Below are 26,690 nucleotides of genomic sequence, written 5' to 3'. Positions count from 1 at the left end.
GTTTCAATACGGAGCATATGCCTCTTACAGAGACACTGAGGTCACCTTTGTTCCTGCAGGGAAATCTTTCACCACGGCCCTGAAGCACAGAGCTACAGCAGAGCAAGCGTCACATACCACGGAAACCATAGAAGAGTATTGGAAACCAAAGAAAACTTACTTGTCACAGCAATGTTGATCTCTCCTGACCTTGGCGTTAGCTCCCCATCCTGTGGAAGCTGTGACATCCCAGAGGTGCGCAGGGGCTCCAGGCTGAGAGAGCTGTCATTGGCAAAATCACCGAGTGCTGATCGCCTGCTCGCTGGCTGGCCTCTGGTGAGCCTCTCCATGTCAAAGGCTACGTTATCTGTACATGGCACGTTTGGCTGGAGGGATAAAAGCAATTCCCCATTACAAAAGTGAATATTCTACATGTAGCAAACCTATAAATGGAGTAAAACCACACATAAACACTTTATTCAGCCACTATGTCTGTCCTCAGAACACACAAGAGAGAAAAACATGAATTAGCAACTTCTATGTGAAGTCGCTACTTCATTCCCTCTTAAAGAAGTGAAGGAAGAAGCAGATAAAAGGATTAAAGTTCAAGAAAGGGACACAAATATGCTTGTATAGCAGCCTATGCCTGTATGGTTTACCACTGTGAGCAATGATGACATGCACCAAATCCTACTGTACCCTCATCTACAAATCCAGATGTGTTGTTATTAATTGCAAAAACAGTTCATCCACAATATAACAGTGCAACTTACCACAATTCCCAGTGCCTTCAAAATGTTCAGTTTACACATTGGACATGTACAGTGCTCGCTAAGCCATGGATCCACACAGGCTTTGTGGAAAACATGCCTAGAAGAACAGACAAGCACACAAATAATTTTCAAGCAATTCTATTTCACATAACGGGAATTATTTCAACAAACCTTTAGATAGCTGCTTTTTAAATTTAGGCAGCAAAACAAATTCTAGAATTGTCAGTACTCTGTGGTGACAGCAATAAGAAAAAAAAATAAATCAAAACCTCTTGCTTGTTGTTGCCACCCTTTACTAATAGTTCAACTAGGAAGAAAAACACTTAAAAGGAGGATTCTTCACCTCCCCTTTTATTGCAGATATGAATATGCACATGGGCAGAATAACTGGTAGGGTTACAAAGGGTAACAAAGTCCCCACTATAACCTTACGTAAAGTTTTCACTCAATTTCTATATAGAACCTGGCCATAAATTGGGCAGGAAGAGCACAGACTGACCAGCAGTCAATTTTATTCAAAAGTCACTACAACCAATCCAAGCACATTTATGTTTGATTAAGAAAGGGCTTTTATAATTATCACATTTAAATAAAAAGAAAGCTTTCCCTACAACCAGTATTTCTTGACACCAGGAAGGAAAACACGTCCATCATCATATAATAGTCATGAGGAACACAAAAAAGAACACTAACAGAAAAAGAAGAATCTTTCAAGGATGAAAAGGCAAACTGGGTTTCTACTTGCATAGCAGTGAACTCGGTGATTGAGAACAGTCTGAACAGCCACCTACATTGCACACAAAATCTTAAGTCGCATACACAAATAAAAATATAACGGTATTGGGATTGATATAAACCAATACAACAATGAAGTATTACGCAGAGACCAAAACAACATATCTAAAGGAATGGAATTAAAGGAAATGGCTTTGTCGTGGTTTAAGCCCAGCCAGTAACTCAGAACCATGCAGCCGCTCACTCACTTTCCCTTTTTCCCCCACCCCAGGTGGGATGGAGAGGAGAATGGAAGGAATGTAAACCCCATAGGTTGAGATAAGAACAGTACAATAACTAAAATATAATATAAACCTACTACTACTAATAATAATGATAAGGGAAGTAGCAAGGGGAGAGAATATAAAACAAAAAAGGGAAGGAAAAAACCACCTCAATAAACAGCAGTGATGCACAATGCAATCGCTCACCACCCACCGACCGATACCCCTCTCAACCCGAGCAGTGATCTGGACCTTCAGGGTGACTCCCCACAGTTTCTATAGTGGGCATGACATGATGTGGTATGGAATACCCCTTTGGCTAGTTTGGGTCAGGTGTCCCGTCTCTGCTTCCTCCCAGCTTCTTGTGCCCCTCCTCACTGGCAGAGCATGGGAAACTGAACAGTCCCTGATCAGAGTATGTATCACTGAGCAACAACTAAAACATCAGTGTGTTGTATCAGCATTGTTCTCAGGCTAAAGCTGAAACACAGCACTGCACCAGCTACTAGAAAGGAGAAAAATAATTGTTACAGCTGAACCCAGGAGAGGCTTCTTGGCTTTTGAAAAGGCGAAGAACTTATCAGAGCATATTCATAGCAAAATGGGTATAACTAGACTTCCTACACAATACAGCTTTAGCAACTACTCATAACCTAGTCTGACTACTGCCTACAGTAAGAACCCTGATCTTTCATTTCCAGTGGCAACGACTGAAAAGCAAAAAGCCAGCAAGAGCAGGCACACCCAAACAGGACAGCCTGGTGATCGTGACAAAGATCAGCTATTACAAGGGCTGCTTAGCCAGTGAAGAGCTATGCTCTGAAACCAGAAGGGGCAGTGGCAGAACAAGGAGTTCCTGCCATCTATTTGAGCCACTATCAGAGTCCGTAAGAGATCATGCATGCCCCCAAGGTAGCAGGAAGTTGAGATACTCTGTCCCCTCTCTTCTCAGATTATACTTGCTGCACCATGCCTCAGTAAACTCCCCATGGGGTCAGAGACTTTTTTGCTCCTTACCCCTTGGGATTTCAAAACCAGAGACCCAATGAGGCATATTACCAGGTAATGCTCTTTCAAGTCTCTGGAAAAAGGCCCAAGAGAAAGACTCCTAAAATTGCTACTAAACATGGAAAAGACAGTATATAATTATGTTTTGTCTGTGGCTCATAAGACTGATGGAAGGACTAAAATATAGCAACACCCTAGGCTCCAGTCAGCTACAACTACATATCCTACCTGTACAAACTAAAGATGCATAGAGGCACTAGAAGATGGACAGGGAGCAAGAGAACTTTGCTTATCTATAACCCAGATATTGCAGGAACAGGCTTAGAGGATCTCCATCACTTTGCTGGCCTGTCCCTTTTAGCAATATAGCAATCATGAAAAACAGGATATGTACAGTGATTTCTGTTCTAATAATTGCACAAAACACAGACTCACTTTATCGTTATTAGGTCTTATTGCATTCCCTTTATTACTCACAAAGCTAGAGGAAACTATGTAGAAATCCTGGGTGGCAGAAAATGGATTGAAATCTTCTGAAACATATAGAGATGTTGTTTTTCTATGTTAGGCAAATCATGGCTTTTAGTTGCTTATGTTTCTTACTAAGTCTCTGAAGTCTGTTTTTGTAGAGTAGGGTAAGCATGAAAATCTAGTATTTTGGGAAACAGCAGACATGAAGACTCCACAGAAGTATGCAACCAGTTTTAATATATTATCAGCTAATCAGTGCTGTAGAAGCACTCAGATCAAGCAAAGCAGACGACTGATATGGATGACAACATGCATCCACTAAATACTATGAGTTACTTTAAAGAGTCATTAGCAGTTTGATAGAATTCAAATGCACCAAAACAGCATAACTATTTTGTGACCTCTTAATTCTTTGCTTTTAGTTCCTAAACCCTCAAGAATATTAATTCAAAAAAAAAGTGCAGTTTTCCAAGGTTATTTATTGATGTAGATCAGCATGGCTCTGCCTACTACTTATGCTGTTTATCTACTCCCTAAAAAGCTTGCTGATACCATCATCGTGGCTCAGGCTCTGCCTGGATATCTCTGCTTGAAAGAGTTAAGGAGAAGTTATACAGGAATATAGACAGTAAACACATGAATTATTTTTAAACCTCAGTCTGACAAAGTAAGCCCTTGCATCCTCTATCATAAACCTTCTCAATGTTTTTATTTTGTCACTTGCGTTACAAGACCACCAATCTGAAGAGTTGCTAGGAAGATGGTCTAGGTCACAGCAGCTGATGGTGGTGCCCCAGAAGCCATACACCAGGGAGTGAAGTGCGACACAGCTTTTGCTGCTTCTCCAGCCTCAGGGCTAGAGGAAGCATGGCTAGCAGCCAGGCTAGTAGCACTGACGAAGTCTCCCATGCAGGCATAACTCCAAATGGGTGACCTGCAGGTATTTTTCCACTGTGTCAGCATACCCCAGCCAGTTGCCCTCGAGCTCGTAGTAAACACCATAATCCTGACTTTGTTGTACAACACAACTTCTTTGTGGCATTTCACAAAGAAAAAGTGATTTAGAAATCTCTTTTGGTAGCGTAATACCTCTGAATTAGCATATCACACAAGGGGCAGGGTTTGAATGAGCTCATAACTGCCATTTCCCAAGAGCTCACTACACTTCCCTGCTTGCAGCACAGCACACCACCAAAGGGGATCAATGTGCTGCTGCAAAGTAGCATCTTTGGTTACTGCTGAAGGCAACTGCTCCCCTTGCCCTGGGGTACAAACCTCCCAGCAGCACGCAGGTCCTTCCTGCCCTGCAGCAGGCTGCCCATCACACTTAGCACATCTGAGAAGAGATGCTTGGACTGCTGTGGTGGGCAGGAAGGCATCACATGTGTGCCCCCAATAGACAATACCAAGGGAGAGCTGCCTCAGTGCTTTCCACAAATACAGTATTGATGGGGTAAACGAGAGACTGCCTTCACAAGCAGGTAGCAGAGAAAACAGGGGCTGTGCAGAGGCACTGCAGTAAGGATGGCATTGAGATACTGTGTTAATTTGCTTCCAAAAAAACAAAAGGCAGCTATTTGCAGCAGCACAGAATCAACAGATGATCTGCTTAGTCACTTTTCTCACTTCCTCCTTCGCCAGTAAAGGAATTATTAAAGAACTGGGTTCGAAAATCATTTATTTTAGTGTATTCACTGCTCCTTTAATTAATTCTCTTCCTACCTAGTAAATTCCTTCATTCCCAGGTCATCTTTCTGCCCTTTCCAATGTCACTCTCTGCTTTTCACTAAGCTGTCACTTTGCCCTCCCCTTCCCTCATCTCTTACAAGTCCGTCACACTACCCCCTCCTGATCACTTTTCACCCAGTACCCATTCATCAACTAGACACAGTGGTGTGATGGTGTAGAAATATCCGAATAAAGGAAATTGTCCATGAGGTCTGTCTTTTGCTAGAATCCTTCTGACATTTGCTTCCTCATTTTTAACTTACATAATGATATTCACAAAAGACAGAGCTGCTCCTCAGGCTTTTAAGCCTGAGACAGATGGTAGCCTCTGTGCACCAAAAGCTGTAGGTATGTCCATAGGCTGCTGGTACTGAACATATTTCTCTGAAGCACAAAACGAGCTATAAAAGTTCAACGTATTATCTGCAATCATTTTCACTTTAAGTTGGCCACAAAACTTCACATCACAAACATTTTGTTTCACTATAGAATGAGGTGCAAGTTGCTCAGCTTCTGGTAGGTTTTGCATGCTGCATCCCTGCCCAGAACAGACTCCCTGCTGCTGAGGCACTGAGTGACAGACCACACTTAACTGCAGAGAACAGTCGTGGTACCAAAGGGAAATGCTACTTCTAAATTGATGAAAGCAGCAAGGATGTCATATGTCAGTGACTCCTACTGTGTAATGATTACAGCTTCCTCAACAGGCACAGTAAGAAAAACTTCAAGCCTTTCATTTACTTCCTCTTGGACAAGCCATTTTCTCCATGGTCTTCTTGAAATGTCTCATTTGGCTTGAGATTCCCGATTTTTTTCTTCTCCATTTTAAACTACCATTGCCTATTGCACTACAATGAGAGGTTAAAGTATCAGGAAGTAGAAAGGGATTAAACCTCCAAAGCAAGATTCTGAGAGAAACCTCTCAAAAGCTGAAGACTGAAAAGTCTTAAATGCAATCTGAAATTTACTGGGCTCATCTCTGCAGGTACTGGTTGGCTCTTCTTTAACAAATATAACGTCTTGTGGAGCGTATTCATTTCAACGTTTCTGCCTAGCCAAAGTGGTTTTGGACTCAACTCAAACCCGAGCTGCTGCAGATGAAAAGTGAGATTTAAAAAAAGAGAAGTACAAAGTGAACATGAAAGTTGTCATATGGCCTTCAGCAGGAATGGAATCTGAGCCTCCACTGACCTTATATTCTTGTGAAAAACAGAACAGGAAATCTACACAAGAGCCTTGATATCTCCCTTATATGGGAGATGGCGCTAAGATGGCAGTCAGATGCACCTTCATCCAGCTCCCTGAAGCACCTGTAACTACCCCTGAGAGCAGGGAGCTTCCTATCTGCAGGACTGTGCCTCAAAGTTGTCTGAAGGAAATTCACTTTGATTTTTTTTATTAAAAAAATAAAAAGAATTAAAAAATCAATTATCATCTTGGTTAAATGATCTGCATCATATCTGCTGATACCAGAACAGAGCCATTGCTTGGACACCAGCAGTTGTTTAAGGAAGCTGTCTTTTAGTCCCAACTCTGCCTTATGCTTAGTGAGAGAAGATGCTTTCCAACCAGATGAAGACTCATTCTCTATTTGTTGGCAAGGACATCTCTCTGACCTCTGCTCAGTATCAAGAGAAACACACAGAGGAGTGGGATTTGTGAACCTCCATTCCACATCCTTGAGCCTCACAGAACCACCCTGAACTACACAAGTAAAGATTTTTCAAGAGGCACTTTATCAAACCATCATCTTAGTGGCCCAAAACTGGGGTTCAGTTTCCAGAAGTTCCTCCTCTAACTTCAAAGTAATCTTCTATGTAACAAATCAAAGAGTAGGGCTCAATTCACAGATGCAAGCTGTACTTGAGATTACAATGCAGAACATAACCAGGATCTTTAGTTAAGACTTGGGAGTACATTTTTCAGGACAAGAGGACATCATCTTTGAGTAAAAATGATAGAAATGTGAAAAAAGAAATGCACAGACATCTGCGTGACCAAATCTTTAACACCAAACTCTTCTAATCCCAAATAGTTTAATGGAAATTTCTAAACAAACATTTGTACAGTGTATTAACTAAACAACAACACCAGGAATCTGAAACAAGTCATTGCTTCCCATAGTGTAAGAGATACAGAAGGTAAAGTAAACTAAATTAAAATTCTAGCGTCACAAGTAGAATGCACACATTTACATCAGTAAGATATAATACTGTTTTGCCTTTATGATGTTAGAAATTCATCATGCATTAGAAGAAAAATATTCCAGCTATTCAGAGCAGCCTGCAGGAGGGCTTAGGAGACCAATAATGGGCTCTTATGTGCTGCTGCTGCATGACTGAAGATCAACTCCAACACCATGACACTGTTGCTTCTAGAGTATCCTGCAGAACACTATATACAAAGCACAGGCCAAATTACTGGATCTTGGCTCCATATATATGTATCCTAATGTGCTTTTTGTGTCTGGAGATAAGGAGAAATCTTTGCATTTCACAATACAAGGGAAAGATGTCCTTGCTAATCCTTAAGGCTACCAATATGTACCAATTCACCGAAACAAATCACCTTATGGATAAGTATTTAAATCTCTCAAACAGCAAGTATCCTGAAACAATTAGAGAATGGAAGTGGAATGTAAACAAAATGAAAACCTTTAAGTGTCAAGAGAATGGCATAAAAGAAGGAAATTGTTACATTTTGAGCACCAATGCAGCAAATGCAAATCTTCAGGCACAAGTCAAGAACAGACTGCACCAGAGGGATCAAAGACAGATGACAGCACAGTGGCTGATTAATGTCAGAGGAGGTATGAAGGTTGGAAAGACTGCATTTCCATTTCCTACACTGTTTCAGAAACAAGCAGCCAGTGTTGCATATCTACTGTGCAGAATGCTGCAGCTGTACCTGGTTCATTATACTTCAGGTTTTTGGGTCTGACCAGTCCTTAAATCTGCATCACTGTCTGACTTCCCCCTTACAATCTTAATAGTTCCATTGCTGATATGCCCAAACTGCCCATCTTCAAAATCAGAATCTTTTGTTTAATCTCTGTGGTCATAACAGTGCCAAATTAACACCTTCATACCTTCTACTATCAGTCTAAAATAAAGTGGCTGTCACTAGGACTGGTAACTTCTAACAGTTGTGTCTGTAAATCATAATACACATGAAATATTACATGAAAATCAAAAGAGCACAAAGAAAGAATAGTTTCCAAACAAAGCAACTTTACTAGCTTACTTGCATGGTAAAATGCGAACAACATCGTTCTGCTTGTAACTCTCAATGCAGACAGCACAATGATCAAAGTCTGGGTCTGTTTCCTAAAATGAATAGAATGAAATTTCAAGTCAAGAGTTGAGGCTATGACAAATGTAAAAGTAATTGTGACTAGTATATGACCTCCATTGTGCCAAGTGGTTCTTACTATGAAGATACAAAAGAATGACCGGGTTATTACTTATTTTAAGTTACGCTGGAATATATCTCGTACATTCAAAACTCTCTCCTCACATGGAGCTGGTAAATGATTATCTGAAACATAAGCCTAAGATGATTCTTATCCTAAGCTGGATTGCTATAAAATATAGTGGCAATTTTCCTAGAGGCTTTACTTCAGCTTGGAGCTAAAACTTCTATTTTACTCAGTTTGTTCTGTTTTGTTTTTTTCCAGGACAAGAATCCTGGAATGCTCTTTTATAGCCAGAACCAGCACATTTTACTTATTCCAGAGTAGTCCCATATTTTTTTCTGCTGCTTACTTACAGAATTATCATAGTTATTATCCAGCCATGAAGATGGGGATCACTCACTGGCTCGTCTCTTTCCTGATTTCCAAGTTACGATTTATTTTATCATTATAAACATCAGAATTTAAAAGTGGCTAATGAAAAAGGGTTGCTTTCATTTAGATGTAGGTACAGCATCAGCAATATAGAATTAAAATGTTTAGGCCTGTGACATCAAACAGACTGTGCCTTCTCTCAGTTCAAGTTTATTATTCTTTTTCTATACTTTTTGATGCCAGCAATCTATGAGGAAGCTACAGTCAGGAACCTCAGCAAAACAACCACTACCTGGTCAGCACCAGCTGGTGCTGCATGCACAGAATCCCGGTGGGCTGCTCTGCTGGACAGGTTTTCTCCTACTCTGTTCACCTGAGTGTGCACCTCATGCTGCCTGTACTGCAACCTGCACATCACTTAACAGTTCTGAATTTATGCTACCAAATGACAGCATCTTTAATTTTAGTTTGTGAAGGTTCCCCATATCTATATGTACTCCCATAACCACAGAAAGGATTTAGTGCAGTGGGCTGCCTTGAAATAAAACTACATAGGGAGGGAAAAAAGAGCAAAGACATTAATGCTGCCTCTTCTCTGGAAGTAAGTTTTTCCACCACTTCGTGATGAAGATAAAATGATTTTTATCTTTATTAACACTATTGCTGATAGTGTTGATAGAGATAAAACCAAATCACACTGAAAAGGAAATAGTTTTCTCTTAAAAATCAAATCATAGCCAGAATTCCCTTGCCTTTTGCAAATTAAAGAGCAGAAATTAAGCAAGATTAAGTGATTTTTTTCCTTTAAGAATAAAAGACAGTAGTGCTCCCAAAAGCGGGAAAAATTTAGGCCTTAACACACCACCTATTTTAGTTTATATATACTTATATTGGCAAGAAATATTACTGGACTAGCACTTACTGTCTTTAATGAAATACCTGTTTATGCTTCCCCTCAGATTACTGGATATTCATATTTTGCATAAGCTATTGTCCTTAAATACCAGTCTTTCGAACTTATTTTTACTTTACACAACCTGCATATGGAATGATTCTAAACTTACAGAATTCCACATAAACAAACCCCCAGCCAGCCAGCACACAAAACCACTGACACAGTTGTCAGATGGAATGCAAGTAGTATTTAAGCAAGAAAAACGTCTTTGAAATGTACCGACTTAACAGCATACACTGATACTAAGAGTTAAATAAAATACCACAGGACAAAGTAAGCCTCCAACAATGAAGGCAAAGTCATAAATCAGAAGCAGAAAGGAAAAACTGAGATTGTTTCCCCCAATAAAAATTAAACATGATGCTCAAATTTACCATGTTGAAATATTATTATTATACCTTATCACCTTTCTTTACTGTCCTGGTTGTCAATTTACCGATGGCTTTCTTGGCAGCATCTCCAAGACGACGCTAGTAAAGTGACAAATAAAAGAGCACAAATTAACCCTGATAAACAAGCTTCATTACTGTCCTTTAGAATGACTTATTTGGGCCCAATACTAACACTGCAATACACACTACGGCAGTAGGCCAACACCCAAGGCTTTCACACGTAAGACAAAAAGACAGAAAACATACTCAAAAGCACAGATGTCAGGAAGAAAAAAACCTAATGGCTGAGCTCACAAATGCACTCAGTAAGCACGGGCATAAACCTCATGGACCATATCAACATCCACAGAAATCCACACAAATCCAACATTTGTGTGACAAAACTGACCAAACCCAGCCCACAGGATAAAAGCTGAAGCAACATGCCCTCCTGATGATTTCCATTATAGTCTGTTCATACTGGTTTTTATTCAGGATGCTGTATGTAATATACCCCTGGTTCTCTTCTGAAGCTCGAATTATTACTATTTTTTTTCCCCTGAGCAGGCCAATTTTATTCTGAGATGTAAGATATGCTCTGAGTGTAACCTAGTTTCTCCCTTGCTATTACCTGAAACCACCAGGATCTCACAAAGGAAAAAAATATGGGTCATGAAATCTAAATAAGCCAATACAGACTTAAATAAAGCTGAAATGAATACTGGTTTGAAAATGAACCTCAATTTGAATGCAGAGGCCAAGCTCTTTGTTGCTTATGCTGTTTTTACGACCACCACTGGGGGATGAAAGAACCATTTCTGCAATTCAAGTGCTCATTCCTACTGCAATGCCTAGTTCCCAGTCAAGGAAGAATGGCTGTTTGACAGCTGGTCCATGAGATCCCAGACCCAGGGTACTGAGTGGAACAAAGCTCATGTCTTCTTGTTCCAAGGACCTGAGATATCAGATTTGGTTTACATTGACTGGAAAAAGGGAAGTTTATGTATTTACTCTTTTACCTCCACCATGTAACAAGTACTATGCTTTTGAAAGAGATGGGCTGTTTCTGACAACGTGAACTGTACCGATCAAAACCTCCCGTATCACTTGAAACAAATGTGTGGGTTTTCTGCCCACTTTCTATACAGCTGAAAAAAAAAAAATAAAATCCTGCATAAGGTGTACCCCCTGTATCATAGGGGGTTCTCTGCATAGAAACTGAAACTAAGGCAGCTGCTTTTCTTTGAGAAACACAGACCTCAGAAGTCCAGGACAATCAACTGAATACCACTGTTATTCTAGAATTACATAAACACTTTTTTTGTGGTTTCCACAGAAGAATACCTCTTATTATTTTTAGAGCATGGATTTGAAAAAATCAGATACTCAGTTCCAGCTACTGAAGAATACCCATGTAGGAAATGCAGAAACAGAGGGGATGCTCTGGGGTGAGGAAGTTATTGCTTCCTGAAGACAGAAATATCTTCCCAACTTTAACATTTGAGAAATAGGTCAATTTAAGCAAATCTCAATTACACGTCCTGGAACAAGCATGCTGGCCTATGTACTCTTCCATTTAAGAGATCCACCTCTTCCATTTTCTAATTATAACAAATACATTTTTATGCTAACATTGGAAATGCTCAGGATTTGCTATTTTCATACAGTAGGGGATAGGCACACAGCATATGCTTGCTTTTAAAACCCAGAACTATCTTGATGGAAAAGCCACCACCACATGTAAAAGACTTGCATACGTCTGGCGGAAGCACACAAGAGCAATGTGAAATACCAGTATCTACTTACATCTACTTGCACTATCTACAAAACACAGCATGGTTTGGATGGTTTTGATTTTTCTTTTTTAAAGTGTGCTTTGACATAACTTAAAAACAAGATCATCATCTAAACCAAGTTATTTCATCACTAACAGTACAGCCTTCTCTCCATGAAAGCTCTCCAGGCTCTTTAAAAATAAGCTTTAGCTGTCACCGCCTTCTTATTAAAGTTTAATAAGCTCAGCTTTTTAAACCACATAAAATTTTCATCAAGTTTTTCCTGACCTTTGTAAAAATCTAAAGAAAGAAAAAAGGTCATAAAAGCCCTTTCCCCACGGAGCAACTGTTTTGAAACACAGACATTTGGAAGAAGCCTAGAACCATGTAGGGGGATAGAGAAGGCCCAATGTAATATTCCACAGACATTCATTGAGTAGCAGTTATATTTAAACTTTCACCACCCCAAGGGACCACACTAAGTACTGGTTACAGCGTGGTCATTTAAGAATGACATCCTTAGGAAAATTTACAGGATGCCCATGGGACCTGCAGCACCAGATGCTATTTATAGAAGCTAAAAAGGAAATCCTTTGTCACAACTGAAGTTTTAAGTTTGCATTTGTTTTAGGTTTGACAAAACAGCAAAGCACTGCCTCACAGTGAGCTCCTGTGTATTAGCTGTAATTTGGGAGAAGGAGGGGTGACAATGGCTAGAGGCCAGCAGCTTTGTAAGCTAGCATTGACAGATACAGGCAAAGAGAACACAGTGGTTTTCCTGAGGCTTACTGACCCTTCTCGATAAAAGCCAAGGCACACTCTAGAGGCAGTGCACCATTAAGGCCATGCTAGTAAAACATTTACTTTTAACATTTAATCTATATTTGAATTGATGACTTGATGTAGTCAAGATCTCTGAGTGTGGCCATACTTAATTGAGGTCTTAAATTAATTGCAAAAGAATGTAGAAAAGGCATACTGAACTAAATTTTACTTAAAATACATAGCCAGGAGAATTGGGTGGTCCATACCAACCGTAATCTTGAATAAAGCTGAAAATAAACACAGACCACTAATTAGCACTCATGGCAGATTAAAGTTTGGAAATACCTCTTCGATTACCTTAACTGCTATCTTTGACAACATAGATGGAATTCATAACATTAGTTCTGTGATCCCCTACACTATACAATTTCATTTACTATTTAACTTTCCTCCCTGTTCCCAACGCACACATAGTATGTATTACTGAGCCAACATAGAACTGGATCTTCCTTTTAGACTTTTACTCATCAAAATGCAGCTATTTTTCTTCAGTTCCATCCTTTCCTGTCATATGATAAGATCTTGTACTGGTGCTACTCAGAATAAAACCACTTTGTTATATAAAAATCCTTGATCAGCAACATGCCCTGCCTTGGAACAAAGAGGCTGTGAACACTACTTTGATGGACATTATTTGTTCTCTATCGACTACTGTACACAGAAACATCACCTCCAGAACACAGAGAAACAAAAGAGGAGTGCCCTTACCTGATTCCTGTCACGTGCACTGGTATACCTGATCTTCTGGATGAAGTAAAATATTAACCATGCTGAAGAAATTATCATCAAAACAATGAATGATATTGACACAAAGACTAGAGAGCCCCGACTGAAGTTTTTAGGAGGAACACGGGACCCGACTGCTATTGCCATCAGGACAGAGATATTCTTCTCCAAGTAATTCAGGATCTCCTTAACCTTTGATTCTGTAATCATGACAGCAACAATGTCTCCAGTCCCTATAAAAAAAGAGAAATATGTAATTTACATTTAAAAATAGCATATCACACACAAGATTCTCCAAATGCAAAGCCATTTGACAACTTGGGAGATTTCAATCTAAGCCATCTACAGCACATGGAACATGGGACTGGGCACTCAACTAATGGCTTGCTCTTCAAAATCACATTTTCAAATTAAGGCATTAACATTCAAACTACCTGCAGCTCCACACATAGCAACAGGTCTCTACCAGTTGTTACACAGTACTTCCCATATTATAAATACTGTGTGCAGTCTGAACTAGCTTTCAAAAGTACATTTGTTCCAGATTTGAAGCTGTGGATACCTAAATGGGCAACTCAACAGCAAAACATTGAAACAGTGAGTTCAATGATATTGCTAGAGTGGTCTTAGTGCTATGTACAAGTTGCTCTGGAGAGTTACGCAGATTCCCCCGTGAGGTTATGTGGCTTTCACATGCCATCAAGGTTGTCAAGGACCTGTACATCACAGTTTCAGCACAGAAGCAACAAAGTCAAACATCTACGTACATCACTTCTGTCTGAAGTGAAAGTAAGTCCGGATGCAAGGTAGAAAAGAAATGAAAAAAAACTTGGCAGAAATTTGAGTGCAGATTTTATCATCCGTATAAAGACACGCTTGATAAGATCACAATGAAGCTGACAGCTTCATAAGCTCCATTTTGAATGCGTAGCCCATCTGGTTTTCATGGTGTATTGCCTCTAGACTACCTCCTTCCCCAAAGGGAAAATTGATACAAAGAGAGTGACAGAATCAGACCACAAGACTTGCTGAGAAAAAACAAAATCAACCGTAGAGAAGAGAGAGCACTCATGTTTTAAAAGCAAAGGCCCTATAAAAAGAGAGGACCTTAAACTCAGGGCAATTCTGATCTAAGTTCAAAGAAAGCAAAGCTTACAAGAAAAGCAAAGCCAGAAAGAAAAGAGCCTTATGAGTACCATTCTTATTCATCCAGCTCTATTTGCTTCCTACACTAAAACCCCTTTCAAGTCCTATTTTCAAACTGCTTGCAAAGTCTGCTCATCTGTTTGCTCCATCTGCTTGCTTCAGTTCACATTCCCTCACAGAGGAGCTGTATAATGTAAGTAACTTCAGACTGAGATTTTGGATTTAGAGTGGATTTAAATTACAGAGAACCTACTGCGACAGTGAAGAGAGAACACAAGGTTCTATTTAACACAAGCAATTTCTTCAGTTGTTTAATCAAAATCTGATTTTTAAGAAGTTATTGTATCCACAAAATGATGTGGAACACCCAAAGAGCAGCATCTTTGAAACGCAGGGCACAATAAATCAGTGGGAAAGACCCAGACAGATAATTTTTAGAGATGGGGCTTTAATAGAGTTGTGTAACAGTCTTAAATGTTATTTCATTGCTCTTTCAATTCACCATGCTAAATAGTAACTTTTGCAGTGACTATCCTCAGGTTTCAGAACAAGTTCCCCAACACTGGTGGTGTGGACTGTGCTGACATAATTACTCAGAAGACTCAAAGTTGGTAATCTCAGAGATTAAGATTAGCACAGTAATTTATAAAATATTCTACAGCCCCCAAATTGTTTTCCCCAAGAAATTTCAAGTTTTCCTTATTTAAAATTTAAATGGCAAAGACATTCATGCCTTGTCCTAATAACACATGTCTAAGTAGCAAAAATGTTCGGTGTTTCCTTCTGAGTTTTTTGAAAAATGTGTCACTAACTCAAAAGCTTTGCATAAGCAACCAAAACCCAACACAATTTATGGATATAACTTATTTAATCACTAGCATCCACAGATTCACACAAGGTCCACTGTATTTCAGCTCCAGAGACGCTTCAGATCGAGAGGTACTGAGCTTGGTTTTATTCAAATTAATCGAGATATTTAATAGACAGCAAAGCTCAGAAACAGTAAAAATCCACCACTTACGTTATTTTCAGGCAATCTACTCTGATTTCTATTTGTCCAGTTGGAAACAGACCCTGCCCAGACTTGCAGCACTTAATTACAGAACAAGAGCCACCTCCTGCAAGATTCTATACATAGATGCAGCACATGCTCCTGCAACCCCAAGCCCCTGCAGCTCAGGTGGTGCACAACCAATCCAGAGCAGGTACTTGGTATTTTCCCTAGGCTTCAATACTGTTTTCCATATCTAGTTTGGATAGCAAAGCAAGGCAGGGAAGGGTGTGGGGTGACTGTATTCCCCAGGGCACATATTCTGCTGAGCTTACCCAGTAGGTATTTATTTGCATCAAGGAATTATGTTAGTATCAGAATATCGGCCAGAAGCACTCCATGTAGCATTCTGACATGATTACAGATATCTGCAAAGCAAGGCGGACTAATACCTTCCGATACTAGTCCAGTTCTGTCTGAATCAAAGATGAACTGTCTACCTATTCCCTGCTGCCCAGGAAATGACAAAGCTGACAATCTGTCATGCATTTTATATAAAGGCCAGCACAAAGGGAACCACTGGCATGGCTGCAAAGTGATTTGCATTCCAAATGACTCAACTGGGAACAGCTGAAGTGCTACTGCTGCTTCTGACCCTGCAAGAGCCAAGGAAAACTGCAGAAAAGAAAAATAAATGGTGCCTGTTTAACATACTGAAGCTCAGTGGAAACTGGGACTTGGTTCATCTGTATTTTTGTCAGGGGCATCACCCTAAATAATTTTAGCAAGAGCTCCCTGTCTGAGAACAATTGGGGGCAGGAAGAGACACCAACTCATATTTTAAGAATCTTGAAACCTTGCATTTCTGAAACTTAAAGCAGAAAAAAAATCCCTCAGGGGAACATGGAGAGATTAACAGCGTTTGCATAGAAAATTCAAAGTTAGAATATGGTCTTGCTACGTAATCTCATGAAAAGCAGTACTTCTCCTCAGCTAAGAACACAGTGTCCAGGGAAAATAAGCTGTAATGCTAGCTAAAGCTAATGAACTACATGCTCAACCATAGATGATGAGCGAGGACAGCAGGTAGACCTAAGATAAATATTGACGCCTGTAAATATAAATCATTTAATTGCTATCATCCAAGCCCAGACAGCTCTTTCTAGCGTGCAATTTCACCATGTGCATGTTTAATGAGGATAGTTATACAACTCTATGTATAGAAAAGAATGAAGTTGCATTAATCATTAAATCTGTGTAACAATATTTGGGAGATGAGAAGAGAGAAGGATTTAAAAGCTAAGACACTAAAACCGAGAAGACAGGAAAACCAGCAATATCCAGACGTTTCCTGCAGAGCTCTTAAGGAAACTGCTTTGCTCTCTCTAGCTTATCCATATCTCCTAGAAATTCTAACAGAGCACATTCAGAAAGTCAACAGAAAGTCATCTCAAAGAAAAACTACTAGTCTCATCACAAGCAAACAATGGTTTTCTTTTGTGGCTTGTTTTGTTGATTCTTAACTACCAAATGTTTGCCTGAAGCTCAAAATATGGGCAACTATGGCCAGGACACCAAGCTAAAGACACTCATGGTTCAAAAAGCAGACTTCACACACCTTCCATCCATCTACTGTCCCTTGGAGGATGCAGGGAACAGCAGCCTGGCAAAATGCAACCACCAAACAGCTGATTTTTTTATTCCTGGGCTTGTGAACAGCCCAAGCAGCTGTTTGGTCAATACTCTGGGACAAGGGCAGGAGAGACATTTCCTCTTCAGCATATGAGCAACCTGGCACTGTACTGCTGCTACTCTGCTGCAATGCTTCAACCACCTTCACAGACAGGAAAGGCAAAAACTTAGATCCCATCTCATGCATGGGAGACATTGGAGCACCTATAAGAGGCACTGAACTATTTTGATTTGATGCAACGTGTGCAGAGAAGTGGGAATTAAGTCAGGTTAATAACAAAGGTTAGGACTTTTCTAATGGCTGATGTTTTCAGCTGAAGTCCTTGTAATTTCTTAGGTCTTTGAGAGTGCCTGCTGATGCTGCATGGAGAGCATGAAGCAGACAGCCTGCACAAGAATATAATTCTCTATTTAAATAGCAGACAATAATTAATTGTAACTGAATGCTTTTATGACTTCAGTTCTGAAAAACCTAAACTTTACACATTTATCTGAGTAATTCTGCTGGGGGATATTTCTGAGTACTTCCTTAAAAAAAGCGAACAAAATCCCACCTTCCTGATACAGATAAAGAATGGTGCAGACAGTCACTTGCAGGCTGGATGCAGGGCATGATTCAGACATTGAAATGCCACCACCTACCTGACTGCAACAACTAGAACATCGTAGTGATAACTGGAAATAAAACTGCCCATCTTCACATACCAGACTTCCCTATCCTATTAAAATCCTGTAACTGTATGTTAAGCACTTCTGAACACATATCAGAAATCAGTAATTAGCATCCAGGAAAGGGATCAGTCCCATTACTGCAAGTGACTGATTTCTTGGAATAACATTAAGTAACAGTGAAACCACTCCAACAGAATTTAGCAGTCCACAAAACGTCAGCAAAGAAAATGGGAAAGGACACATGAAGAACTATGGTTATATATGAAATGTTGAGAATTCTATGAAAACACCAGATGACATCTGAGCTGCAAGGGCCAGAGGCAGAAGCAACAACTACCTCTGTAAGTTAAGGGATTTATCCACAGAGAATATGATCCATGAAACCCATGAGGTGAGGGAAAGGGAAAGACATACTGAGCTATATGCAAAGCTGCACTGCTAGAAAACTGTAACTTTTAAATATGAATTCCATAAGTATTCAATAACATTGGGGAAAACGCACAAATTATTCAGGTAAGTTTTATTCTGATATAAGCTAGAAACATGTCATGAAGAGTAAGCCTTACATTCTAAAACAGGCGTTTGGAAAAGCAGACACCAAGAGAAAGAGCCTTGGCATGCTCTTCAGAGTAATTAAAACAGGTCTAGCTGCACACATTTTGATTTTGATCTAATCAGAAAGTAAGCAAAAGCACATCCAAGCTGTCAACACACAAGTGCAATCTCAGGAGTAAAATATGTTGAGATGTCCCAAATCAAATACTTCTGAAAACAGAAAACAAAAATCACCCATAATGCCAGTTATTTCGTTCTGAACAAGGCAAGAATTTAATGCCAAGAACATGCATCAATTTTAAAACTAGACTGGATAGAATTTTAAAATGTTTGTCTTCCTGTTGCCTCTGTAATATTGAAAATGATGAATTCTTCTCTGTAAACATTTACCTTCAGGATGCCTATTTTCTGTAGTGTCAGATGGATCTTACAACACTACAGTAAGAAAAACTGTGAAGGACAACACTATATGAAATGGTTATGTAAAAGTCAGACAGGATGACGCAATTATACACAACCAGTTGAACAAGCAAGTATCCCAAAACATTAAGCAAGTATTTGCAGAAATCACAAGTCTCTTTGCTACACAAACCTATAAAAAAAAAATAATTTACAAGCAAAAAAAAGTCAATTTACAAGCAATGTCTGAAGAACACTTAAAAGTCCTCTCTGATTGCAGCAGAGCTTCAACAGATTTTATCCTGCCAGGCTAAGAAAGGACACTGCCCTACACCCTCTAAATATGATTGCAAAATCCTGACATATGTAATGTACCATGCATTGCTGTAATGCTCATAAACATATGATGGATGCCCACAAAGTTCTGCTCCTTTAAGAAAAACAAGTTTAGGATTGAGGCATATGATTAGAAAACCAGACAGGGCACGAGCAGCTTTCCAAAGATGGGTGTGACAGCTAACTTCAAACCAAACACTGAAGCCTAATCAGATTCTTGTTGTGCTAGCCTGTAGCACATTAAATTAAGCCCATAGGTGATAAATAATAACCTTAGAAGTAGAAATGATCATTCCAATGCCCCTTCATTAAACAAGAAACGATGCCTCACTGTCATGTTCTTGCCATATATTTGATCAGCTTTATAAGCTACTATGAGTAAGAGTTCCTAAAAGGAGAGCTAAATAACAAAATCAGGTGAGGAAACTGTTGGGTTTTATTTAGATGACAATTACTAACACATGATTTCATAACCTGATTGATCCATTCTGACACTGAGGTAGACGTTTCTTAAGAAGAAATCTACCTAAAATCAAAACAGGTAGTCACAGTTAAATCCTGCTTCACTCACAAGTCTAAATCATGCTGATACATGTGAGATGATGGAGCGATGCCCCTGGATTTCCTCAAGCTTGACAAGGTCCAGCTGCCTCTGCTACAGTCAGCACACCAGACTCAAGAAAACCAATGCTTATAGTCTCTTAAAGATACAATATTAGTAGGTAGAACAGAGGTGTGCGACTTCAGATTCCCTGCAGACCATTTCCTAACAACCTCACCCAAAGAGCTCCTTATCTTCTACTGTAAGTTATACTACACTAAACACTGTTAGAAAAATTAAGATCCTTCTATTAAGCTACAAGATGCACTCGCTTCTTCTCTAAGCTGCTTCTGATGGGCACTATGAGGACAAACAACTTCATGGCTGGGCTGAGAAGGGGGGAGCACCCAGAAGAAAAATTTATGTTCTGGAACCAGAACTGCAGCAATGTTCACTTAAAATGGTAAGGACAATGGGTTTGGGTTTTACCATGTCCCTCTCCTTCACTTTTGACTGCCTTGATCATTCCACTTACATCGCATATTCCCTTTCTATAGAAGGACTTTTATCTTCTGGGAAATAATATTTTTAATACATGTGACCTTTCGGGTTCTTTACACTAGGGAAAGCCAAGCCGAGATAAGGGAAAAGCAGACAGATGTTACAATGATTTTGGAGACATTTCACACAACATTTTTAGCAATGCTTCTTTGCATCTACTTACACTGCAATTTTTTTTTGAAAAGGAAATGGACATTTCACTTAAATAATGATGCAAAAATAAAAACCCCACCACAAACTCGGTACAAAGGAGTTCATCATTTTATCATCCCTTTCCATAATCCATGCACAGAATTTTTTCTTTCATTCATATACTTTTAAAAGCATTTAACTATGTATTATGGTGAGTAAACTCCATTTACAGTCCTATTTAATGACTACTTTTACTGTTGAGGTATCAGTATGCTAACAGAGTAGACCAAATTTTATATTCAAACCTTGAACAAATGCAAATTAGTAAAAAGTAGAAGAATCACATTAAGTTTTGACTAGGGAAATGGTATAATCCTAACACATGACACTACTGAAAACTGTTCCTCATGTCACAGCTTCACACATTTCTGAAATATGTCTTTATCTTCAAAAGATATTTCTGCTTATTTGAAAACCATCTTTCTTCACTTATACTTCCAAACAGTGTACAAAACCTGCTACCTTAGATGTGGGTTAACACCTAATCACTGGTTACAGTGTTGCATTCTTAATCAATAATATTAACCTAATATAGACATTATTGGTCTAATCATCAATTTAAGACACTTGGATAGCAAAAGTCTCCACAATCTTGCATTCTGTAGTGGTAGTAGACAGCTTCCATTTTGCTATTTCTGGACAGCTGTTTGTATTCTCACTAATGGAAGTTGGAGCTAAAAAATCCTGGTATTTCTAAGAAGGGTAATCTGTCATGCTCCTGTATTTTCTTCTATCTACAACTTCCATACAGATCCATCAATCTGGAAAGTCATTCCAAACAAATTCAGTGAAGCACGAAAGAGAAATGGCAAGACAGCCTTACCCAAGGACACTACAAAAATATTTTTAGAGCTTTATAAATAGCATGTCCATAGATGAATATCATAAATCTGATTCCACCAAATCTATATAGTTTAGGAATTACTCAGCTGCTGGAGTTCAGACTTTGGATAAAAAAAAAAGAATGTAATTACTTACAGTCACTAACAGTCTCATGGGCCTTTTCACAGTCACAGAACTAATTACCCTTTCAGCTGGCTAAGGAAAAAAATCAGCCTATCTGCTATTTCAGTTGTGGATGAGGCATGTACCACACAGAAACACTGGTAAGAACCTCTGCAAGGCACTGGTTATATTAGCTTTGTAAAAGGGTTTTCCTGGCTTGTCTTGAAGAGACAAGTGCTTCCTTATGGTCCAGAATCTGTGCTTCAAACACGCTCCTCTCCACATCTTGCTGTCAGATGCCTCCATCTACTGTGTGACAGATTTTCCTGATGGATAGAACTCCCAAGAAACAGTTGGGAAAACAGCATAAAGTTTATGCTGTTGACGCTTGTTCACCATATTTTCAATCAGCAAACATTAACAATATAAAGTGATCAAGGATACATAAACTATGGTTAGACTATTGATTGTGTTGCCTTTTTTCAAGCTTCAACTTTAGTGAAAAGGAAGGAGAAATGAGTCATTAGTATGCCAGTGTAAATTAATAAATATTACAACAATAGTGCAATATACCACAAAATTTTGAGCTGTGGATTTAAGGTAGATCTCAATAATGCAAGGGAAGTTTTGCAGTGGATTTGGTATACAGCAGAAATACTTATCAGCACACATTTGTGCAAAATAATCTGCAGTGCCATAGCTTTCATGCACCAGTTCAGATTAGAGTTACATAAACAGACATTTGCGAGGAAAAGGCAAGCAGCAGAGGAAGAGATTGGCTGTATGCAGCGAGAGTGCCACAGGACAGTGGCATTTCAACTGCTGCTATCCGCAGTCTACCCACTCTGAATTAGGGCAAGAATCTCGAATAGCCATTAGATGGCAATACCTCCAAATTCCTTCCTGTCCCTCCCGCCTCTGACCCAGTGACCTAAAATAATCCACATAAAATACATTCAGTTTTATCATAGTTCAAAGTTAGTATAGACCTTGCTTTCTGTGCTAGTGTGCTTTTTAAGTGACTACAGGGCTATGAGAAATCCTCCCTATGAGGAAGCTGTTTCTGAGAGCTAGTGCTGGGCAGCTCTCCCACAGTACCACAGCAGAATGTCACCTTCTGTGCACATCAAGAAACAAACACCCTGCAGAAAATGAAGGCATCGGTTTTTCTGAAGTGCAATGGAGATTGACCTTGGTGAGATGCCTTCAGCTTGTTCAAAACACTTTGAAAGATTTACCTGTACCAGGTAAATAAAAGGTATTGTATCAGAAGTTGTTTAAACACTTCAGGAAATGTCTTCAGCACTGATGAACAGCAGTTAACTGGAATCCAGCAACTTCATTTTGACACTCTCTTCTATATTTGTTTATATTTTTCTGCCTGTATTTGTTCCATAAATTCTGAGTATGAAATTTTAAATTTAGAGGCTTCTTTGGCTTATACTTTCTATAAATCCAAATAAAAGTATAGATTTTAACAGATAAGCTCAATATCAAATTTAACTATTTTGTACTTGACAGGATTATCTCCACCAGACACATTACCTGCATTTCCTTCCTCTTCCCATAATTGTTTATAAAGGAGACAGCTACTACATATTCTCTCTACCACACAGGCCCTTTATTTACATTAGACATTATTCGTTCTGCTTTAACAGAACTAGCAGGCAAAACCACTCATAAAATTGCCTTCCTGTCAGTGATATCATAGTCTAACATAACCTATGCTGGGAAAGATGTTTTTCGCTTAGAGGACATCTGTGAGAATGTGTGAAATAAACTTATTTTACATGCACACAGTAATACATACATAGACATACACAGAGAAGAGGAAATAATGTTGCAAACAACAACAGGTTTTTGTTGCTTTTAAAGCTCACCAACTCCCTAAGATCAATACCTACTGTAAAACTCAAAGTCAAAGGGGCAGAGATTTACTGGACTATCACATAAGAAAAGGCAATTTCTGATACAGCAATAGAAACTGTTCATATGACATAGTGATGATAGACTGATTCAAGAGCAACAGCTCTTATCCAGCCACCAGAAGGCATTTATATTCTGCTACTTAATATGTTGAGCACGAACAAATTTCCATAAGATTAGAATTTTCAAATGTGTGTGCAACCATAAAATAACTTGGATAAAATACTAATCCCAGAGGTGAGAAGTGCTTCCTGAGCTCTTCTCATAGGTAATGACCTCTCTGTAGGTGGGCAACACAAAAATCTATCTAATATTTTACTTACTTTTTAGCGCAAACATTGCCTAAGCAGATGACTGGAATTCATGCAAATACCAAAGTAGGAAAGTGGGCAGTTCACAGAGCATGCATTACCAGCAGTTGCCACTTTCCTTTCTGCTTCACCAGGCTTGCTACAGAGCAGTATAAAAATTACGTTACAGTGATATAAAATGACACAAGGTCCATTTTCACCTGTCTATGGAAAGAAAATGTAGAGCTGTGAACTTGGTCATCATAATACAGCTGCAGAATTGTCTTGTGAAGAATGCATTTTTAAAAGAAAACGAGGAATACTGCACAGCACTAGATATCTTGCGGAAGCAAGACTAGCTTGGTGGCTCACCTTCATCTTCACTTTGTATCAACCTTACTTAACACCTATTTAAATGAATTAGCAGCAAAACAACTATTAGATACACAGCATCAATTCCTCCCCACCTTTAGGAACAGAAAATCCTAAAGAGATGTAGCACACCAGAATCTCAAAGTAGCAGATGATGTGGTCATTCACCACCTAATAAGCATACAAGGAGTGATATGGTTGAAACTGCAGAAAAATAAGACCAGAGAGCGCTGTGAACGTATGTAAGCCTGCTTTACGCACGTTCGTCAAGCTATATTGCACTTGGAATAATTCTCACTGAGGATAACGTGGGATTCCAAACCCTCCCTGTACTGAGGCTAACACCAAAGAAGGACTAATCTACATCTCAGTTACACAGACTTGCAGTTCCTACATCAAGCAAACAGGAAGTTATTTATAGAAAGCTCAGCAAAGCACAGAATGCTTAGGAGATCCCTCACACGACCATAATGCAATCAAAACAAAAGCTGTGGAATGACATTCCTCTTCATTACAGTGTGGTACTACGGTGGTACTTCATTTCTAGATAATTACTTTTAGTCTGTCACACAGTTTGAACACTTCAAATCAAATATTAATTTTGAGAGAGTGACTACAGCCCAAATCAGTGATAAGAGTATACCAGGGACTGAGTACTTGCAGCTAAACATCAGTATCTCAAATACTGATACATCATCTCTACTAATTATGTTTTTTTAAAGCTTGCCATGAATAAGTATTTTGAAGTCAACATGCTGAAGACAGTTTTGGCTTTTCTCCAAGTATCAAAGATTGAAACAGTTGCCTGGCTGGCTTACAAGACATCATTTTATCCACAGCATCTCTCATATTTTATAACCTTAGACATTATTTCAACTACCAGAACCACTGTACCTATTGATAGAGTTTCAAAGGCAACACACCAGTCAGAACTTGAGTGAACTAGGATTTCCTAATAAAAGACAGACACCATCCCACTGCTATGAAAGCACCTGCCAAATCTAACAGCATTACAAGAAAGAAGGTATTGAAGTTATAATTAAACCCTTTATATAATTGAACATGTAACAGGGCAAACAATGCTAGAACTGTAGTGTTATTCATAGTCTTTTTTTTTCCTGCCATAGTAAGGTATACCAGGCCACAGAAGAAGTCGGAGATCATTGCTAAGCAGAGACTGCAGACCTTACAATCATACAGGAATTTACCTCAAAGAGAGACCAGAGCTGAAGGCTTAGGAAAGTGTTACCTCAGTAGAGAGAGAAGCATCAAAAACCACAAAAAGAAGATGGTAAAAAGTGTTTCAAGAGAACATGGGACTTTTTGTCTGTAGACTACTTGCAAAAATGTCCTAGGAAGGTACCCAAGATAAAACTGGATTGTCAACAGCCTTTGACTTGCCAAACAGAGGTCAAAATCTCCCTGAAAAATTCCTGTGGTACACAAAATTGGGAAGGTCAAACCCCACTAAACCAGAAGAAGCCACAAGGCATTTCTCTTGTAAAAAAAAAAAAAAAAAAGAGAGAGAAAAAGAAGCAAACAGCCGTTCTTTAGTAAAAGAATTCAATTCTAACTGTGTGACAATATGCAGAGAAACAATTAGGGAATTCCAGTTTCCAAGCAATGCCCTAAGCTTAACAGAAAAAGGAAAGTATTCCAACAAAATAAAATCAGCCAGCCATCAAATATAGAAATATGCCTTTTCTGATTAAGCTAAATAATTCCAAACTGAAAAAAACCTTCTGGGAAATCGAAAAGAATAGTTACCAGAATTGTGAACATCATTTTTAACCAAGGAAAATATTCATGTATTATTTCCACCAGCTAAAGTAACACACTAGTAACTGAGAAATTTTACACAGTCCTAAAAAAGTAGAAATCTGTAGAAATTCAGATTTTCATCACCATTCTTGAGCAGCAATACTCTAATTCTAGACAACTTAAGAGACGACTGCTTTCCAAACCCCAATGTTTTGTTGGTTCCTGTATGAGAACCCTCTGTAAACCATCATCAAAACCAGCATGCAAGCCCAGATCCTGATAACTGTTAACATCTCAAACTCCCACCATAACAGCCAGTTGAAGACATGCTACTATAAAAATTCTTCAGGTTCAGAAGCTTTGTAAAATTCTAGGCCTTCCATTATATGTTAGCGCTTCTTCAGAAAGGTTTGAAACAGAGTCCTCCTAAGATATTACAGATATTTCCTCCTTCTGAAACACATATATCCCCACTACAGAGGAAAGTGTTCCTCATTGGATAAAATATACACTACAGGAAAATAACTTTTCAGAATTACTGGCTTATTTTGCTATATTGCATACATGTAAGCATCATCAGAGAACAGGCTATTTCAAATAGCATCCGTGCACTTCCAAGATGTCTTTAGCAGTAGTTTATATGGCAAAAGAATACCTGGGCAGAAAAGAATTATGGTGAAGGAGATTATGTTTTATTTACCTTGATGGGTCATTGTCACAGGTTCTTCACTGGATATATTGTTGTAAATGACCACAGCTGAGGCATTATGTGAAGCTGCTCGCAGTATTTTCTCTCTAAATGTACAGTTTCCTCGCTGTAGTAAAGCAATCCACTGCTTGGTGTTTGGTGGAACTTGAAAACGTGTTCGAGGGTCACAGCCCAGGCGATCTGCAACTGCAATGGAAAATACATTC

At 39.0% G+C, this 26,690-nt stretch overlaps 1 protein-coding gene across 2 annotated transcripts in view; it reads right to left on the bottom strand.

The window, feature by feature from the left end:
• Positions 1-26,690, bottom strand: part of RNF130 (ring finger protein 130) — a 42,746-nt gene that overhangs the window by 5,051 nt on the left and 11,005 nt on the right. For both annotated transcript variants that reach the window (XM_061456914.1, XM_061456913.1), the window contains exons 2-7: positions 26,476-26,670; positions 13,379-13,629; positions 10,098-10,169; positions 8,201-8,283; positions 753-849; positions 161-365 (exon numbers count right to left, since the gene is read on the bottom strand). In XM_061456914.1, coding sequence (XP_061312898.1) covers positions 161-365; positions 753-849; positions 8,201-8,283; positions 10,098-10,169; positions 13,379-13,629; positions 26,476-26,670 — 903 coding nt within the window. The remainder of the gene's footprint in view (positions 1-160; positions 366-752; positions 850-8,200; positions 8,284-10,097; positions 10,170-13,378; positions 13,630-26,475; positions 26,671-26,690) is intronic.

This window comes from Pezoporus flaviventris, unplaced genomic scaffold (genome assembly GCF_033815535.1).
Source record: "Pezoporus flaviventris isolate CSIRO_AGI_PZ_B2104156 unplaced genomic scaffold, CSIRO_AGI_Pfla_v1 ptg000023l, whole genome shotgun sequence".
NCBI lineage: Eukaryota > Metazoa > Chordata > Aves > Psittaciformes > Psittacidae > Pezoporus > Pezoporus flaviventris.
Note: the sequence above shows the minus strand (reverse complement) of the source record. Positions and strands in the feature narration are given on the sequence as shown.